At 40.5% G+C, this 20,796-nt stretch overlaps 2 protein-coding genes across 2 annotated transcripts; one reads left to right on the top strand and one right to left on the bottom strand.

Moving 5' to 3' along the window:
* Positions 1–359: 359 nt before the first annotated feature.
* Positions 360–18,154, top strand: LOC149386163 (cysteine-rich receptor-like protein kinase 29). Its single transcript, XM_089626478.1, has 7 exons — positions 360–1,197; positions 15,315–15,440; positions 15,692–15,822; positions 15,901–16,111; positions 16,216–16,453; positions 16,530–16,680; positions 17,861–18,154. Exons 1-7 carry the CDS (start codon positions 360–362, stop codon positions 18,152–18,154), a joined length of 1,989 nt encoding a protein of 662 aa, XP_089482604.1.
* Positions 6,479–14,687, bottom strand: LOC149386164 (uncharacterized). The gene is made up of 7 exons (XM_089625300.1): positions 14,511–14,687; positions 14,168–14,380; positions 13,818–13,894; positions 10,916–11,902; positions 10,074–10,684; positions 7,591–9,171; positions 6,479–7,086 (listed from the first exon to the last, which is right to left on the bottom strand). The coding sequence occupies exons 1-7, from the start codon at positions 14,685–14,687 to the stop codon at positions 6,479–6,481; spliced, it is 4,254 nt and encodes a 1,417-aa protein (XP_089481426.1).
* Positions 18,155–20,796: the final 2,642 nt, after the last annotated feature.

Raw genomic sequence — 20,796 nt, 5'->3', positions numbered from 1 at the left:
TGAAATTGCATAAATACATTTGGTTATTTGTAGATGGTAATTCTTCAAATACCTCACATTTTCAAACCTTCTTCAAATATCTCATTTTTCTAAATTTTTAGACAATTTTACCCTTATTTTAAATCAAATTGCAAAAAGGAATTAAAAAACAAAATAAACGAAACAGTAAAATAAAACTTCGAAAAACAAAGAAAATACTGTAAAATTAGAAATATCTATGGAAAACAAAATTAAATGAGGTATATGAGAGATCAAATTAGAAAAGCTGATAATTCTGCAAAGATAATTTCCAACAGTTTAAATCGTCCCATTGCTTTAAATCGTGAAGTACCATTTTTCACAAATACCATATCACCAGCATGGCATATCGCTCTCTAAGTTTATCAAGCCTTCTCTTCATCTTTCTTCTTTCCATTAAAGTCGATGCTCAGCAAGCTCCATTGGACTATTTTTGTAAAAACAATATGGGCAATTACACAAACAGCAGCGACTACAAAGCCAACCTCGTCGACCTCTTGTCCGCACTTCCCGCCACAGACAATGGCAACGGCTACGGTTTCTTCAACGCCTCCTTCGGCCGGGACCCCAACCGGGCCCACGGCGTCGGGCGGTGCCGCGGAGATCTGGGGCCCGACCCGTGCCGTTGGTGCCTCGAGAACGCCACGCTGGCGCTCCCGCAGGCCTGCCCGTACCAGAAGGAGGCTGTCATGTGGTACGACTATTGCATGCTCCGATACTCGAACCGATCCCTCGTCGGACTCTCGGAGACCTCTGACGTCTTCTGCATGTGCAATGTCAACGACGTGTCCTCCTCCGCTTCTACCGAGTTCTTCTCGACCCTTCGGAAGCTTCTCGACGATCTCAAGAACCGTGCTGCCGCAGGTGGAAGTTTCCGGAAGGTGGCGGCCGGGAATGTCGAGGCGCCGGAGTTCATGACACTGTACGCGATGACGCAGTGTTCGCCTGATATATCGCAGCGGGACTGCAACAACTGTCTGGACTATTCCTTCAGGCGCCTACGGGGGTGTTGTGGCGAGAAGATCGGAGCAAGAGTCGAAGGAACTAGCTGTAACTTTAGGTACGAGATTGACAATTTCCTTGGGCCCATTGAAGACGTGCCACAACAGACTTCTCCACCGTCCCCGTCCCCGCGCTCACTGCCAGCCCCAAGGAATCATAATGCAACCACCAAATCGGGTACATAGTTTACTTTTATTTTTTGGAAATGCGACTTATTTGTGTGATCATATTGAAAGTTTTGAGAACTCAGATCGATGATCACCGAATAAACACACATATACAGACAGTGGGCTATTGCCCCCTCCAATAATTTAGCAAAATAGCGTGGTACCTAGGTTAGCCTAGCGGTAATTCCACACCACCTCCTGTGTGGAGGTCGTGGGTTCAATCTCCACCGTAGTAAAGCTGCCTTAAAATTTTTTTTTTTAGCAAAATAGCCAATTTAAACGTTGAGAATTGCTAAATAGTCAAGGTTTGGTAAATATTAGGTAAATAGCCAATTTTATATATTTACAAACGTAAATATTAAGTAAATAGTCATTGTCATTATAAACCACGTCTATTTACTTAATATTTACAAAACTTTAGCTAATTAGCAATATCAAACATTTAAATTGGCTATTTTTCTAATTTTTTTTATTTATTTTATTTTGTCACTTTTTTTTATCCTAAAAATTTACAAACTAGCTCGTCTTTCTTTTTGTATTTTATCCTCCATAGTTTAGGTTTCTGCCTCTCTCCACAATCACGACACAAACACGAAGTACGGCAAATCGCCTACTCCCCAGAAGTCGCTCTTCGCAGAGTTCTTGTAACCTAAAACTTCTGATTTCAAACTATCCTCAAGAACCCCAATGAATGCACATAAACCTAAAGAAAAAAGAGGAAGAAGTCGATAGAATTTACCTGATGATTATCGCACTCTCGACGATTATATCTCTCGCTTTGTCTCTCTTTCTTTCCTTTCCCGTTCTTTAACTCTGTTTTTCACTCTAAAAAGATTACAGTTACAACTAACTCACCACCATCATTTTTTACATTACATCAGCTCATATTTACATAATCAATTAGACAATTACACTAATACATCATCCTATAGTCAAAGTCAGCTGATATTCAACAGAAAGCATTTACTTGTCTTAATTAAAAATGAATGGTGTGTCAGACAAAGTTAATTTATGATTTGTTAAAGGAGGAATAACTAGTTGTAAAACAGCTCAAGTACGTAGTCTCCTAGCGTTGATCAGATTCACACATCTATGAGCAATCTTGGTCTGTTTCGGATCCGACATTCTCCATGCACAATGTTCAATTCACCCTTTAAATTAAGAATGCCTTGCACTTGTCAACCAATAGCAATCTCTTCATCTTCTTTAGGTTCATATGGCCCATGTACATGTATTTATGCCACAAATTCATCTCATCCGGCTAGCTTAGCAGACCAGTTGTACGAGAAGTTTTGTACCCTTATAGGAGATAACAACGCTTATTTGATGACAATCTGTTTTCTTCCATGACATACTAATCATTTATGTCAAAGACTTGGCAAACCATGAGTAAATTTCACGTGGTGATCTTCGTCACATAATTGAGTGATAATAAAGATATTGTTAGCTTTCAATCCATCAAAGAGAAGAAAATTCTCAAGTTCTGATAAGCACTTCAGATGTAAAATAATATATTTTCCAATGAGTGATGTGAATTTTCTTAACTAAAGAAAAATTCTACACGACGCAAGCGAACGTGTCGTCAAGTAATAAAGTGCAAAAGCACGGATATCGATCCCACAAGGACTCTAGACTATTTCCGAAGCAAACTCACTAGCTTTCTTTTTCGAGTTATGGAAAATGAAAAATGGGGGGTTTTTGATTGTTTTGAGAACAAGATGAAATGTAAATAAAAGTGAAAACACTAGTTAAACACAAGTTAAAAGGAAGGGGCGCGATTTCGTTATTTCATCGAGTCGGTCGGTCTTGGTACGATTCTAAGCTCGGGTTTAGAGTTGTAAAATTTAGTCTCAATCCCTCTTAAAACATTCACTAATCTCTCTCGAGTCTTTAGGAATCTAGTTACGTGTCGAACTTATACCTCTCGGTTTGGGTCCTACTAAAACACAAAACCGCATTTAGCCCGGGATTTCAATCAACTACATCTACCCCCTAGTCTTTCTATAGCTCTAGGAAGGTTAACGATGGGACGGGTAGAGCTCACTCGTTTATTACCTCTCGGTTTCTAAACTCGTCTAAGGTTCACTAATTAGTTAGCTACTCTAATTAGCGTTAACACACAACTCATACCCATAATATTTCACTCTCAACCCAACCATGAAGCACAAAATCTAATCTAAAGGTTTGACCAACCAACTCAACTACTCAACTACATCGCACCCCAAATCTATTTAGCTACTCATAATTAAGAATAAACAAAGTAAAATTGAAATAAGTAAAAGAAACAAAACAATAAAGAAACAAGACATTGAATGCTAATCTCAACAACCAAACAAAGCTTTCATTAACTCAAGCACTACTTCAATATTCCACTAAGATAAAACAATAAAGTAATCACAATACTCAATGCTCAATAGATAAAAATAATCAACAAAACTCAATAGATTGCTTGAAAGCTTAAAATATGTTCAACAAAGCATTAAGTGGAGTAAATAAGTAAATAACAATAAATAAAAGAGATAGAGTTAAGGATGAACAAATGGAGATGATGAGGATGATGGAGGTTGTCACTTCTCCCTCTTCTTCTTCACTTCCAAGCTCAAGAACAAAAATGAGTGTCAACCCTAGCTTTCTCTCTCTCACTTTCTCTCTCAAGGTTTCAAAACAAAAACTAAAGTGTTCTATGCTAAAGCCTCCTCTTTCTTTCTTTGAATAAGTGTATATGAGGGTTTAGAAGAGGTTTTCGGAGCAAATATGGACCCTTGGATGAGATCCAAAGGCCAAAAATGATTTAAAAGACGAGCTCCAAGAATTCTGAAAAAGCACCTGGCGCGGCGCGCCACATAACAGGCGCGCCGCGCCACTCTTGAATTTCTGAAGGCGCGCCGCGCCTCTCTTGCGCGTTGGCCGCTCGAGCTCTCGGGTGAAAATTTGGTCACCAGGGGCGCGGCGCGCCATTCAATAGGCGCGGCGCGCCAGCCTTGAGAAGCTGACTTCTTGTTGACCGCCGTTGACTTTTGTTGACTTGACTTCAAATGACCATAACTTGTTCGATTTAGCTCCGATTCAGCCCGTTTTCGCACCACCACCTTCTCATACTCTCTCAAACCTGAAAATGCAATGAAAACTACAAAATAATATCAAAAACATTAAGAACAAGCTTCGATTCTTATCTAAGAGTCATAGATAAGTGTGAATGAATCTCACTTATCAAACCCCCAAACTTGAACCGTTACTTGTCCTCAAGTAACAAAACAAAAATATATACAACACAACCACACAAAACTTAACAAAGTCACAAAGCTATACCGAAGAATGAAAGAAGTTATGCTACGCTAAACTAAAAAATGAGTGTTGAAAGTGCTATGGCCTTGATTTCGCATGAACATCTCTCCTAGACAAAATCGACTCAAGAGTAAGAACAATCACATGTAAAGCTCAATTAATACAAGTGTTCAACCAATTCTCGTGTGGCTTCACCTAGCTTGAGGCTTCCCGTGTAAAAGTTTTCATCGAGTCCAAGTCAAGTATCTTCGGAGTTCTTTCCACCTTTTCCTAGCATGCAAACTCAAAATGGATACTCAATGATGAATTAGGAACACCATAAGGCTTTCACCAAACACTCTCCACTCGGTTTAGGAGAGTAAGCGCTAGTCCAAAGGTCTTTCAAGGCTTGTAACGTTAGGCTTGGGTCAAGGGTAGGATATGGAGTTTTTAAGTGACTAAACACGCTACCCTAGCGACTCATACTCACCAAAAGAGCAATATTCACAACTTTCTTTTACATTTATTTCTTCGTTGACATTAAACTTCACCAATACCCCCAAACTTAGACTTTTCAAACTCTAGTCTATATTATGTGCTTGCTCGTCTAAAAAAAATGTTGCACCACGCCAAATACAAACAAAATAAAATAAAATGCAAAAGGGTATATGAATATGTACATCTCTTTACTAGACAAGATTGTGCTTCTTTTTTTTTTTTTTTTTTTTTTTTTACTTTAGATGCTAACTTGAAGGCGGAGTCGATCTTCTTCCCTTTCGGCGCCCTCTCTTCGTCGTCATACGTCTTCACATTGGCCGTCTCACACATCTCCGTGATAAGCCCGCCAAAACCGAGACCGCCGGTTGTAGAACACTTTGCCGCATCGAACATCTTTGCTCGAATTATTTTCCCGACGTTGACACTACGCCCGGTGACGATGCAATACAAGAGCACCGCTTTGGAGATCGGGAGGCCGTGGGCGTGCGTGCTCGGCATGATGTTCGAGCTTATGAAATGAGCCCAAGTCTTTGCGTACTTGCTCATGTGCGTCGTCTTGAGCTCGAGCGGTTCTCCCGCTTGATTGCGCTTCCACGACGCTCCGGGGCCGCACAACGTGGTCAAAATATCGTCGAATTGAGGGTTGAGGGCTAAGTTGTGGTAGTCGTCGTCGGGTATGCTAGGGAGGCCGAGATGCTCGTTGATTGCCCTCGACGTTATGCTCACGAAAACCCCCCGAACCGTTACCGAGGGGCTTGTTTCTTCGGTGGCCCCAAGGTTCGCGTAGAATTCGCGAACAAGGTCCATGATAGCGCGGGTCTCGATGGTCGCTAATTTTTCCCAACCGCGCTCCTCGATTTGAGCTTTTAGGTTTCCGTTGTCGGTGCTCGGCATGAATTTCCTCTCCGGGATGAAGTTCTTTTCTACGATTTTTGCCCATTTAGCGTCGGCTCCTACGATGAGCCTCGACAACGGGGTTCCACGCGCTGACGCCGCTCTCGCTCGCTTTGGTGCCATTCCTCAAAAGTTGAAATTCGGGTGAAAATGTGCTCAACGAGTCAAAATCGACGATGAAATCCGAAGTAAATGCACAAATGATGATGTTGGATGCAAGATTTTGAAGAAATTTTGTGTTTGGAATGAGAAATTTCGAGCAAAAAAATGTTGGGTTTCGGAGGGGGAGGAGAAAGTTTGAGAAAAATTTGAAAAGTGTGTTTTTTTGGACCAAGGCCGTGGCTATTAAAACGCTCTGGCGCGCCGCGCCACTTATCAGGCGCGTCGCGCCAATGTCCAGAAACGTGAAGGCGCGCCGCGCCTACTAGCGCGCCTCAACGCGCTGGCTCTCGGGAACTTTTTTCCACTAGCGCGCGGCGCGCCATGGTCATGGCGCGGCGCGCCCTGTCTGATTTTTTTTTTTTTTTTTTTTTTTTTTCAAATAAAAGAAATTAAAGACAACGAAAGAATCGTGGGTTGCCTCCCACAAGCGCTTAATTTAACGTCTAGAGCTCGACGGGGTACCGATTTGTCGTTCATTGTTCCGGGGCGAGGAGAGTGACTACCCGCTCACTCTCGAATACTCCACCGTAGTATGGCTTCACTCGTTGTCCATTCACTTTGAAGGTCGATCCATTGGCTGCCTTGAGTTCCACCGAGCCGTATGGGAATACTCGAACGACTTCGAACGGGCCGGACCACCGAGACTTCAATTTCCCGGGAAAAAGTTTCAACCGAGAGTTGAAGAGAAGAACTCTTTGGCCTACTACAAACTCCTTTCGCACGATATGCTTGTCGTGCCATGCTTTAGTCTTTTCTTTGTAGATTTTCGCATTCTCGTACGCGTCGGTCCTTAGCTCGTCAAGCGCGTTGAGATGAAGAAGTCTTTGTTGCCCCGCCGCTTGGTAGTCAAAATTGAGCTTTTTCATTGCCCACAAAGCCTTGTGCTCAAGTTCCACGGGTAAGTGACAAGCTTTCCCGTAAACAAGTCGATACGGGGACATACCTAAGGGCGTCTTGAACGCGGTTCGGTAGGCCCAAAGAGCATCATGGAGCTTGTTGGACCAATCCTTCAATGAACTACCCACCGTCTTTTCGAGAATTTGCTTGATTTCTCGATTCGACACTTCCGCTTGACCATTGGCTTGAGGATGATAAGCCAACGCTTTCCGATGGGTAACGCTATACTTAGTGAGAAGCGCTTCAAATTGGCGGTTGCAAAAGTGAGACCCACCGTCGCTTATGATGGCTCGAGGGGTACCGAATCGAGAGAAGATGTTCTTCTTGAGGAAGTTTAGGACCGCTTTACCGTCACTCATCGGAGTCGCCTTAGCTTCAACCCACTTCGTCACATAATCCACCGCGAGGAGGATATACTTGTTGTTGTAAGACGATGGGAACGGTCCCATGAAATCGATCCCCCACACGTCAAATGGCTCAATCTCTTGGACATTCGTCAACGGCATCTCGTTCCGGTTAGAGATGTTTCCCGTCCGTTGACAACGATCGCATGACATTATGAATTCTCGGCAATCCTTGAAGACCGACGGCCAATAAAAGCCGCTTTGGAGAATCTTAGCCGCGGTACGTGTCGGGCCGAAGTGCCCTCCACACTCCAACTTGTGGCAATGCCTCATAACCGAGTCCATTTCGTCTTCCGGGACACACCGCCGAATGATTTGGTCCGCACATTGCCGATAGAGAATCGGCTCTTCCCAATAGTATCTTCGTACATCCGAGAGAAACTTATTCTTTTGGTACGACTTGAGGTCTTCCGGAATTACCTCGCCGACTAAATAGTTGACATAATCGGCATACCATGGTAGTGCGACTCCTTGAACCGCCATGAGTTTCTCGTCGGGGAATAAGTCGTCAATGGGCTTGGCACGATCATGGACGTGCTCAAAGGTCTCGAGACGCGAGAGATGGTCGGCTACCAAATTCTCCGTTCCTTTCTTGTCCTTGATCTCCACATCAAATTCTTGAAGCAAGAGAACCCACCGAATAAGCCGAGGCTTGGCATCTTTCTTCGTCATTAAATATCGTATCGCGGCGTGATCGGTGTAGACTACCACCTTGTTTCCGATGACGTACGGCCGGAACTTGTCGAAGGCAAACACCACGGCTAAGAGCTCCTTTTCGGTGGTGGTGTAGTTGAGTTGAGCTTCGTTGAGAGTTCGGCTTGCGTAGTAGATGGTGTGGAAGACCTTGTCCTTCCTTTGACCGAGAACCGCTCCAACCGCGAAGTCACTCGCGTCACACATCAACTCAAAAGGCAAGTCCCAATTCGGGGCGGTGATGATCGGGGCCGTGCTTAACATCTTCTTTAGAGTGTTGAAAGCTTCCAAACACTCCAAAGTGAAAACAAACTTCGCGTCCTTCTCGAGCAAGCCACAAAGAGGCTTAGTGATCTTTGAAAAATCTTTGATGAAGCGCCTATAGAAACCCGCATGGCCGAGAAAGCTTCGGACTCCCTTCACCGATATTGGAGGAGGTAACTTAGAAATCGTCTCTATCTTTGCTCGGTCAACCTCCAATCCTTTCGCCGAGATTCGATGACCCAACACAATGCCTTCTTTCACCATAAAGTGACACTTCTCCCAATTTAGCACAAGGTTGGTCTCAACACACCTCGAAAGCACCATGGACAAATGTTCAAGGCATTGGTCAAAGTCGGAACCAAACACCGAGAAATCGTCCATGAATACCTCGATGGTACGCTCCACCATGTCGGAGAAGATCGCCATCATGCACCGTTGGAAAGTCGCCGGTGCGTTGCATAGCCCAAATGGCATTCTCCGGAAAGCAAACGTGCCGTAGGGACACGTGAAGGTGGTCTTCTCTTGATCTTCGGGGGCGATGGCGATTTGATTATACCCGGAATAGCCGTCGAGGAAGCAATAGTAGTTGTGGCCGGCGAGACGGTCGAGCATTTGATCAATGAATGGCAACGGAAAATGGTCTTTCCGAGTTGCGTTGTTGAGCTTTCGGTAGTCCATGCAAATGCGGTGACCGGTCACCGTTCGAGTCGGAATGAGCTCGTTGTTGGCGTTCTTCACCACCGTTATGCCTCCTTTCTTCGGCACACATTGAACCGGGCTCACCCAAGGGCTATCGGAGATGGCGTAAATGACTCCGGCGTCGAGCCACTTCAAAATCTCCTTTCTCACCACTTCCTTCATCGCCGGGTTGAGTCGTCTTTGATGCTCGATCGAGGGGCGGTGGTCGTCTTCCATGAGGATTCGGTGCGTGCAATAGGATGAACTAATGCCTTTGATGTCGGACAAAGTCCATCCTAAAGCGGTCTTGTGTCTCCGCAACACCTCCAAGATTTTCTCTTCCTCCATTTTGCTCAAGTGAGCGGAAATGATCACCGGGAGTGTGGACTCGTCTCCTAGGTAGGAATATCGGAGGTGCGATGGCAACTCCTTGAGCTCTAGCTCGGGTGGCTTCTCGATGGATGGAAGGACTCGTGGTGGTTTCTCTCCCAAACTTTCAAAATACTTCTTTCGGTTTGGCTCAAAGCTATCCATGTAATTTGCTTCACCTAAAGCTTCACATCTCAACAACTCATTAGCAAAATCCATTGAGTTTAGAAGACATACCTCGAGTGAGTCGGTGGATTGGTGAGCATAATCGTTGATGATGGCGTTGCACATATCGACTCGGAACACGTCATCGCTAGCTCTCGAATACTTCACCGAGTCGAAGACGTTGAAATGAGCTTCTTCGCCATTGACCCGCAACTTCAATTCTCCTTTTTGCACATCGATGAGCGCACCGGCGGTCGCTAAGAAAGGTCTCCCAAAATGATCGGAATGTTCCGATCTTCCTCCATGTCGAGCACAACAAAATCCGCGGGGAGGATGAACTTATCAACCTTGACGAGTACATCTTCAATCACTCCACGAGGATACTTGATTGACCGGTCCGCCATTTGAAGCGTGATGCGAGTCGGTTTGATTTCTCCGATTCCAAGCTTGAGGAAGATTGAGTACGGCATCAAGTTGATGCTAGCTCCCAAGTCACATAACGCCCTCCCAAGATTCGAGCCTCCAATATCACAAGGAACGGTGAAGCTCCCCGGATCTTTCAACTTCGTGGGTAGCCTCCGTTGGATAATCGCGCTACACTCCTCGGTGAGAGCTATAGTATCGCACTCTTCGCTTATCCGTCTCTTGTGGGAAATGATCTCCTTTAGGAATTTCGCGTATTTCGGCATTTGCTCTATCGCATCGGCAAATGGTATATTGATCTCTAGTTTCTTGAAGATGTCAAGAAACTTACCAAATTGCTTGTCGATGTTGTTTTTCTTGAGGCGTTGAGGGAACGGGACTTGAACGGGAACCTTGGTGGTTGGTGGAGCAATCGGAAGTCGCGTCGGTGAAGCTTGATCCGTCGGTGAAGACTCGTCTACATGCCCCTTTCCTTTCTTTTTCTCTTGGCTCTCGGTCGAGTTGTCAACCACATTACCACTTCTCAAAGTGATGGCGTTACATTGTGATCGGGGGTTGACATCGGTATTGCTTGGAAGGGACCCTTGCGGTCTCTCGCTCATGGCTTTAGCGAAGTGACCCATTTGAACTTCAAGAGTTCTTATTTGGGCCGAGTTGCTTTTGAGGACCGTTTCTTGGCGTTCGAGTGCGGCCGTGGTGTTCGTCATGAACTTGGTGTTTTCAATTGCCATTTGGGCAATTAAATCTTCAAGATTTGGTCTCTTGTCTTGAGGAGGAGGATTATTCCTGTATTGTGAGCTCCCATGGTGTTGTTGATGTTGTTGTTGAGGCGGTGGGTGTTGATGTTGTTGATGATGTGGTGGAAGGTATGGTTGTTGGTGTTGAGGTGGAGCCGGTTGCATCGCCACTTGGTCTTGAGGATTTCTCCATGAGAAGTTTGGATGATTGTTCCTCGCTCCCGTGTAATAATTCCCCGAGTTTTGGTACGTGGGACGATTGTTGTGGTTTCCCACAAACTTGGACTCCTCTATCTCGCCACATTCGTCCGTCGGATGAGGACCCGCACACAAACCACACTTGTGGTGAGATGTCCCCACCGCCTTCACCGCTTCTTTTCCGTGGACGGTCTTTGCGAGTTTGGCTACCTCAATTGTCAACGATTTGAGGAGCTCCATCTCCGGAGTTATCGGTTCTCTCGCGGCAATTCTCCTCTCGACCGGGCATTGATCGTTCACTTGGGCCATCTTCTCGAGTAGTGCAAATGCATCGGTGGTGGTGTTGTCGAGAAGTGAGCCTCCCGATGCGGTGTTGACTCGGTCTTGCGTCGAGGCCATAAGCCCGCTATAGAAGATTTGGAGTTGCACCCACTCCGCAATACCGTGGCCCGGACACTTCCGAATCATATCCTTGAAACGAGCCCACGCTTCGTAAAGGGACTCTCCGTCGTATTGTCCAAAGTTATGGATTTCGTTTCTCCTCCGGGTCATCTTCTCAAAAGTGAAGAATCGTGAGATGAACTTCGAGCATAAGTCATCCCATGTGGTGATCGAACCCGGAGCAAGAGAGGATAACCACCCATGTGCGCGGTCTCGGATGGAGAACGGGAAGAGTCGTAGACACACGGCCTCCTTGGATAAGTGAGGGAGATTGAACGTGTTGCAAATCCGCAAGAAGTTGTTGATGTGGTCTTGCGGATCTTCGGAGGGGGAACCGGCAAATTGGTTGTTTTGCACCATGTGGATGATCGAGGTTTTAATCTCGAAGTTTGGGTTCCCTTCCATCTCCGGAATTCGTATTGCCGATTGGTGCTCGTCGAAAGTAGGTTGACCATAGTCGAGTATGGTCCTTCGTTCTTCTCCATGTTCCGCGTTTCGACGAGCATGATGTTGTGCTTCATTGCCTCCTTCCATGGCGGCTCGCCTTGCCTCCGCTCGGTTCCGTCGGCAAGTCCGTTCGATCTCGTGATTGATAGGAATGAGCGGAGGGTTACGTCGTCGCATACACCTTTAAAACATAAGAGGCACACAATAAGCACAAAAATAACAAACAAACTCAAAAATTAAACTAGATAATTCAATCGAAAATAGAACCGAAGTCCCCGGCAACGGCGCCAAAAACTTGATGTGAATTTTCTTAACTAAAGAAAAATTCTACACGACGCAAGCGAACGTGTCGTCAAGTAATAAAGTGCAAAAGCACGGATATCGATCCCACAAGGACTCTAGACTATTTCCGAAGCAAACTCATTAGCTTTCTTTTTCGAGTTATGGAAAATGAAAAATTGGGGGTTTTTTATTGTTTTGAGAACAAGATGAAATGTAAACAAAAGTGAAAACACTAGTTAAACACAAGTTAAAAGGAAGGGGCGCGATTTCGTTATTTCATCGAGTCGGTCGGTCTTGGTACGATTCTAAGCTCGGGTTTAGAGTTGTAAAATTTAGTCTCAATCCCTCTTAAAACATTCACTAATCTCTCTCGAGTCTTTAGGAATCTAGTTACGTGTCGAACTTACACCTCTCGGTTTGGGTCCTACTAAAACACAAAACCGCATTTAGCCCGGGATTTCAATCAACTACATCTACCCCCTAGTCTTTCTATAGCTCTAGGAAGGTTAACGATGGGACGGGTAGAGCTCACTCGTTTATTACCTCTCGGTTTCTAAACTCGTCTAAGGTTCACTAATTAGTTAGCTACTCTAATTAGCGTTAACACACAACCCATACCCATAATATTTCACTCTCAACCCAACCATGAAGCACAAAATCTAATCTAAAGGTTTGACCAACCAACTCAACTACTCAACTACATCGCACCCCAAATCTATTTAGCTACTCATAATTAAGAATAAACAAAGTAAAATTGAAATAAGTAAAAGAAACAAAACAATAAAGAAACAAGACATTGAATGCTAATCTCAACAACCAAACAAAGCTTTCATTAACTCAAGCACTACTTCAATATTCCACTAAGATAAAACAATAAAGTAATCACAATACTCAATGCTCAATAGATAAAAATAATCAACAAAACTCAATAGATTGCTTGAAAGCTTAAAATATGTTCAACAAAGCATTAAGTGGAGTAAATAAGTAAATAACAATAAATAAAAGAGATAGAGTTAAGGATGAACAAATGGAGATGATGAGGATGATGGAGGTTGTCACTTCTCCCTCTTCTTCTTCACTTCCAAGCTCAAGAACAAAAATGAGTGTCAACCCTAGCTTTCTCTCTCTCACTTTCTCTCTCAAGGTTTCAAAACAAAAACTAAAGTGTTCTATGCTAAAGCCTCCTCTTTCTTTCTTTGAATAAGTGTATATGAGGGTTTAGAAGAGGTTTTCGGAGCAAATATGGACCCTTGGATGAGATCCAAAGGCCAAAAATGATTTAAAAGACGAGCTCCAAGAATTCTGAAAAAGCACCTGGCGCGGCGCGCCACATAACAGGCGCGCCGCGCCACTCTTGAATTTCTGAAGGCGCGCCGCGCCTCTCTTGCGCGTTGGCCGCTCGAGCTCTCGGGTGAAAATTTGGTCACCAGGGGCGCGGCGCGCCAGCCTTGAGAAGCTGACTTCTTGTTGACCGCCGTTGACTTTTGTTGACTTGACTTCAAATGACCATAACTTGTTCGATTTAGCTCCGATTCAGCCCGTTTTCGCACCACCACCTTCTCATACTCTCTCAAACCTGAAAATGCAATGAAAACTACAAAATAATATCAAAAACATTAAGAACAAGCTTCGATTCTTATCTAAGAGTCATAGATAAGTGTGAATGAATCTCACTTATCAATGAGCTCACCATTTCCAAAGGTTACTGACTGATTTTTAGGTTGATCAAATATATTTCATCTCTAGCCATGTGCCTGAGCAGCCCCTATATATCAAAATTCTAGCTTCCCCTTCCTCATGCGGCAACAAAGCACACTTTCTCTTTAACTCTCCACTCCTTTCTCACCGGTGGAGTAGCCTTCATCTTATCATTTTGTAGATCAGTAAGCAACTTGAAGCAACAAGGTTTCATATGATCAATTTTATTACACCTATATTTACTTCTTCAATCTATCACCTCGAGGCATCTGCGTCAGATTCTGACTACAGTTTCTCTTGCCTTCACAAAGTTGGTATGCCATAAGGAGGTCTCGCCTTCGGAACCATCAAATTAGATGCTTGGGATGTCCTCATCAAATATATTCCTTATTATCCTTCTTAACTTGGATCCTAAGAGAGGAAACAAGATCAAGAAATTCAATTTTCTCTAAAGTAGAGCGCATACCTTCTTCTCGAGCTCATCTTTCTCACTTATCAAACTAACCATGTTCTGATTCAATTTGTAATTGAGATCAATCACCTTCAACCACTTGTCATGAAGAATAAAGTAACTCTTGATGATACATTCGTACGTGATATGTTCATCAACACTGCTCCAATTGTTAGGAGTTTGTTTCGACAACATCTTACTTGTGCTACATCCTTCATACTCTTTACGCTTCTCATATGTTACAACACTGAAAGCAAAAAAATTGTTAAAGACTCATCTTCTTTCTTGCTACTATCAGAATCATCATCACTCCAGCTAACAACATGAGACTTTTTGTTCTTCTTCAATGTGTTAGCACATTCAGCTTGAATATGTCTGAAGCCTTCACACTATCTACACTGAATTCCCTCTGTGATCTTGACTGCTGTCTCCAAATTTGTTCATTCTGCCTCCTCTTCTGTTTTGAAGATTGATGAAGATTGTTGACCGACCTCTTCGATTTAGCTTTCATGAATTTCCCAAACTTCTTGGCCATCAAGGCAATCTATTCAGACATGTCCTCATTATTCTCACGTTCCAGAGACTTCAGCTTTTAGGCCAACACTTCTGACTTTCTTCTCCTCGTCATTCTCATGGAGGTTCATTTGTCTACACTCCAAAAATCCATCTTGAATAGTCGTTTTCCTTGTCTATCTATATTGAACTTACTCCTAAGATACCCCAGGTTTTAAATCACCTCACTTCTACAACTACCTTTTCCCATAGTCTCTCTACGATTCTCACAAACAGTACAGGCACCATGAGAGCGTCCACTATATGAAATCACCAAGTTGAAGATCTTAAATATCCAGAATGAACCACGAAGCCCAAACAATTATGGAGTAGGTGACCTATTCTAAGGGCAAGAAAAAAGTTAAGCATAACTATCTTGAAAAACCATAGCTAAAACTGAAATGAACAAATCTTGGAATATATTAGAAATATTTCGTCGTTTAATTAGATCTTACTATTTTGAACTGCAGTATCTTGTTAGTAGTAAGTGTTGATTGTAGCTGTACGACTTACTGATTTGACTATTTAATTAAAAAAAAATCATTTGATTTGGATATACATTTATTTGTTTCGTTTGGTCTGAGAACTGAGAACTTGCGTGTTGTATCAGGAAATAAGCACAACTCATCCAAAACTATCCTAACTATTGTCGTATCAAGTGCTCTTGGGTCATCGGTGCTAATAGTTTCTCTTTGCTTGTATTTGAGGATGGGAAACGAAAAGAAGATAGTGGAAAGTAAGCAGATAAAGTCTCATAATTAACTTTACTTATTTATAAACATTTTCTTGAAATTCTTATCCCTTCTTGAGCTGCAGGTTTATACTGTAATGGAATGAATAGTATTGCCCTCTTAAACTCATCTCGCCTGACGTAAAAAAAAAATAATAAAAAATAAAAAAAATAAAAAAAAAATCTCGCCTTTCTTTTAGAAGCTGTAACTCCCCTGTATACGTTTAAGTGGTACTTATCAAATTTATGTGTTCAAGCTCGCATGTCTGTGGAAGATACTGAAACACCAGAGTCATTACAGTACCAATTTGAGACTATAAGAGTTGCGACAGATAACTTTTCCGAAGAAAATAAACTTGGACATGGTGGATTTGGTCCTGTTTATAAGGCAAGTGTTAGTTAAGTTGAGTTTGCCTCGTTTGTTTGAAGTAGTAGAAAAGCCATAAACGTTTCTCTAATAATTCAGGGAAGGCATCCGAACGGACAAGAGATCGCTGTGAAGAGATTATCAATGGGCTCGGCCCAAGGAGAGCTTGAATTCAAGAATGAGGTGATGCTTGTAGCTAAGCTTCAGCATCGCAATCTTGTTCGGCTTCTTGGTTTCTGCTTAAAAGGAAGTGAAAGACTTCTTGTGTACGAGTTCGTTGCAAATGCAAGTCTCGATCATTTCATATTCGGTAACTAACCGTCCCAAACGCACAACTCAAATACATTTTGATGAATATTGTACTGATAAGAACCTAATGCTATGCAATCATCTTTTTTGTTCCTTTTTTTCCAGATCCAAGCAAGAGAGTGCTCTTGGATTGGGTTAAGCGTTTCCAGATTATTAGAGGAATAGCTCGAGGGATTCTTTACCTACACGAAGATTCACGGCTGAGAATAATTCACCGAGATATCAAAGCCAGTAACATTCTCCTAGACGAAGAAATGAACCCAAAGATATCGGATTTCGGAATGGCGAGACTATTTCATATGGATCAAACACAAGGCAGTACGAAGCGAATAGTTGGAACCTAGTAAGAGTACAAAGCCTTAATTAGTGTTCAAATTTTTGTCCTATTCCACTGATTTAAAAAATGATTTTGCTTGTAGTGGATACATGGCTCCAGAGTATGTCATGCACGGACAATTTTCAGTGAAATCGGATGTGTTTAGCTTTGGTGTTTTGGTTCTAGAGATAGTGTGCGGACAGAAAATCAAGACCTTCCGTCACGAAGATCACGAGGAAGACCTCTTGAGCTTTGTAAGTACAAAAATCATATTCTAACACTTAATGCACTATTTTTTTTTGCAAAAATAGTAGTCTTTGAACTACTAAAATTGTGGTCTCCAAATTATATTTTAGATCAAATTAATATAGTTCTATATTAAGTCTTTAAAAAAAATATAAATAAACATATAACTTATTAAAAAAACATATATATATATATATATATATATATATATATTAAGTAGGGAAAATACCACATTTATACTCTGTGTTTTAGTGAAATGTCGAATTTCACCTTTGGTTTTCAAAAATATCGAGATCATACCTTCTGTTTGACTAAAATGACGAAATCATACCCTGAAACGGATAATAGTGTCACAAATCTCTCTTTCATTGATATTAACTTTTATATAAGAAAAACATAATCAAATCCAAAACAGTATCCTAACTTTCAAATTTCCAATTTTGAAATAAAAATAGTTTTAAATTGAAATTAAATAATAAAATTCATATCTCCCAATAGATGACTTCATTCTGTGTTCGAATTGCAACTATGAATCATGGGTTCTCTGTTCGAATCTGTAATTTTGATGACTATCAACTGTCGATTTTTACCCTTTTTGTCTCTTTTTGTGTTCTTCACGATTAAGAGACTGTTGTTTATTTTTTAGTTTTTAAATAAATTACATATATGACGCGAATGAATAAAGATAATTGGTGTTTACATATAAATATTATAGTCAACGTCATTGAAAAGTCAATAAAAAAGAAGATTTGTGGCACTGTTGTCTATTTCAGGGTATAATTTCGTCATTTTAGTTAAACAGAGGGTATGATCTCGACATTTTTGAAAACCAAAGGTTAAACTCGACATTTCACTAAAACACAAGGTATATATGTGTCATTTTCCCTATTAAGTATTGTTAAGACTAACATTTCAGATTTGCTTAAATTACTTTCTTTTGTAAAACTAACAAGTTATTCAAGTCGGAAAACATATTTTAAGTTTTTTATGTGACAGTTCGCATAAAAAAAATTAATGTTATTATAAAAATAATTACAATGCTACGAAATCGACAATTTTGTTTAAAAAAAAAAAAGTTCATGAAATGAAAAGCGTATTTGCACTAGAAGCTTTTAAACAAAATCGTTAAATTCAAGTGAAAGACTTATGGTTGACCCTATTTTAATGTATCATTATAAATCGTCGTAGGCATGGAGGAATTGGAGGGAAGGGACGACTCTGAGTGTCGTGGATCCTCTGGCTAGGCGTGTACAACGGTCCGATGTTATGAGATGCGTTCACATTGCAATGTTGTGTGTCCAAGAAAATGTGGCAGATAGACCAACTATGAACACAATCTTTCTCATGCTTAGTAGCGACACTTTATCTCTACCAGTGCCCTCAAAGCCAGCTTTCTTATTTCATAGCAGCATCGCACCCGATGCGCATTTCATTCAGGCGTCTGTAAATGAGGCTTCAATCAGTGACTTCTATCCACGTTAGAGATATCTGAATAGGAAATGGTAACTTACCTGCCCAATTTTCATATTGAATTCTCATTCCAACTAAAGCAGCAGTAGATGTCTCAACGGCTTTAATGTTCAACCACACATGATGCTTATTCTTACATCCTTGTAGTTCCAGCAAAATTTGCTCAACATCTTTTATTCATCACACTTTTCTGCTTTTTTCTTAACATTTATAAATATTAGTATTATTATTATTGTGTGAGGGTATATTATTATTTTACGAAAAATTTATTGCAACTAGTCAATCTCTTAGCATTTTTTAGCATTTTTTAAGATTCTAATCAAAGTTTTATTTTATTAAAAAATAGTCTATCAGTCTGAAGTAAATTAAATGAACTAAAACAGTTAATATAATTTAGTGAGTTATTTTCTTAATAAATGATTTTTTTTTAAATAAGGGTGGATTATTAGATTATTGGCCTAATTGTCTCTTCTTTTATTGTTTTCCGTTATTGAATAAACTTAAAGACTTAAGTATTTTTCATTATTCAATATTATCCTGAAATCGTGTTCCTCCTTATTTTCACATGGTATCATAACCTTAATTTAATAGTTTTCTTAATTTTCGTTATTTTTTTTAATTATCAGATAGTTGTTAGTATTGTACCGTAAGAGGAATGGGTTATATTTGTAAAAAAAATAGAGTTTTTATTTGAGATAAAATATTAACAACTATTACTAGTTATTAACTACGTGATAAAAATATATATATATATATATATATATATATATATATATATATGAAACCCAAATCTTACCCAAAAACCCTTAGGCTCCGTTTGGAACTCAGAAAATAAGAGAGAAAGTGAAAATAATAGAGAAAATGAAAATTTAAGAGAAAATAATAGAAAAAATCAAAATTTTAATTGTGTTTGAAAGTCATAGAAAATATGAGAGAAAATTGACGGGAAAGTAACGATGAGACTAGGGACGGAGCTAACTCAAGTCCAGGGTGGGCTCTAGCCCCCTCCCCCTCAAATTTTTTTTATTTACATTTTTTGCCTATTTTTAAAATTTTTACATTTTTTACCCTAAAATATTTACACCTTTGACCCATTTTTTTTTAAATTTTCATTTTTACCATGATTTTTTTTAATTAGCCCTCCTAAATTTGTTTATTTACATTTTTTGCCCATTTTTAAAAAGTTTTACATTTTTACCCTAAAAAATTTACACTTTTGACCCATTTTTTTAAAAAAAAATTCATTTTTACCATGATTTTTTTTAATTAGCCCCCCTTAAATTTTTTTATTTACATTTTTTGCCCATTTTTAAAAAGTTTTACATTTTTACCCTAGACCAATGTGATCCCCTCATAGACAAATGTGGAGAGATTCTCATTTTCCATTTGATTTTCGAAGGAAAATGGAATCCTCCTTTTAGTTATACACTTTCCTTCGCATTTTCCATCATATTTTTTTTCTACCATATTTTCCTCAATCCAAACAACCTAAGTAAAATAGGATGGATTTCCATTTTCCTTTCCCTCCTATTTTTCGGGTTCCAAACGGAGCCTTAATCTCATCGTGAAACCCACTAGTTACATGAATCGTGGAACAAAATTCAAAGTAAATAACTTAGGAGAGAGAAGGAATACAAGGAAATGTGTGAGGCTTTTTGTGTCGTTTTAACCTTTTGGTTGTTGTTTTCGAGCCAAACGAGACATCTGGAAGGCAAGTTCAGTGAGGAAATCCCTATCCGACTCATTCTCATACCCACTCAACAACACCAAAGACTCCACCACTAGCCAAGACTCGACGCCGAGTCGTCTAGTTCTTCGCTATGGAAACAAAGCTCTTCATTGGCAAGAAATTGCGCCAGAAGCCAAAAATTTGAGTCATCGAGACTCTCAACGATGTTCTTGGAAGAAGAGAGACTACTTAATCGTAAAGAAAGAACGAGAGTTTGAAATAAAAATTCTAGATTTGAAAAGGCAATCATCATAGATATAGAAATAAATTTATGATTTTAATTAATATAAACCAGTCTTAATTCGAATAAAAACCATGTAATTTAATTAAGGGTTGTACTATAAAATAAAACATAAGCCCAAACTCTAACAGCTGCCGCGCTCTCTCTCTCTCTTAAAAAATCAGGACTTGTACTTTCAATGTTTGGTGTCGTCGCTTTCATTGGGATAAGAAGACTCCGGTGATCTCGATTACCGGAGGACTCTCGACTTAGGAGAATGTATTTTTTATCTTTATTTTCTTTTTCATACTATGCATTTTCTTTTAATTATGTTTCAATAATACAGACTTATTAGATCCGACTTTTAATGCCGTCAAATCTTTAATCAGAGTGATTTTGAATATATATTTCTTCATATTTGAATCTCATATCTAATATATGATTTTCATTGAGCGTGGATCTCAATCGGATAAGGCCCCTAAAACCACAATTTACAACAAGCGAAGATCGACATTTTCCTCGTGATTCATGTAGTAATCTGATACTGATAGATTAACTGCATAGACAGTTAGCTCACAAGTGGTCCAATTTTCATTTTTTTGGTATAATTTTTTTAGTTTTTTTTTTTTTTTTTTTGCTATTCTTGTAATATAAGCATTTGCCTTTTATCAATATATCCATTTGAAGAGCTTTTTATAAATAAAA

Source organism: Urtica dioica, chromosome 9, assembly GCF_054948205.1.
Source record: "Urtica dioica subsp. dioica isolate 48M chromosome 9, U.dioica_male_clone48M_v1_H2, whole genome shotgun sequence".
Classification (NCBI taxonomy): Eukaryota; Viridiplantae; Streptophyta; class Magnoliopsida; order Rosales; family Urticaceae; genus Urtica; species Urtica dioica.
This window is presented reverse-complemented; position numbering and strand designations above follow the sequence as displayed.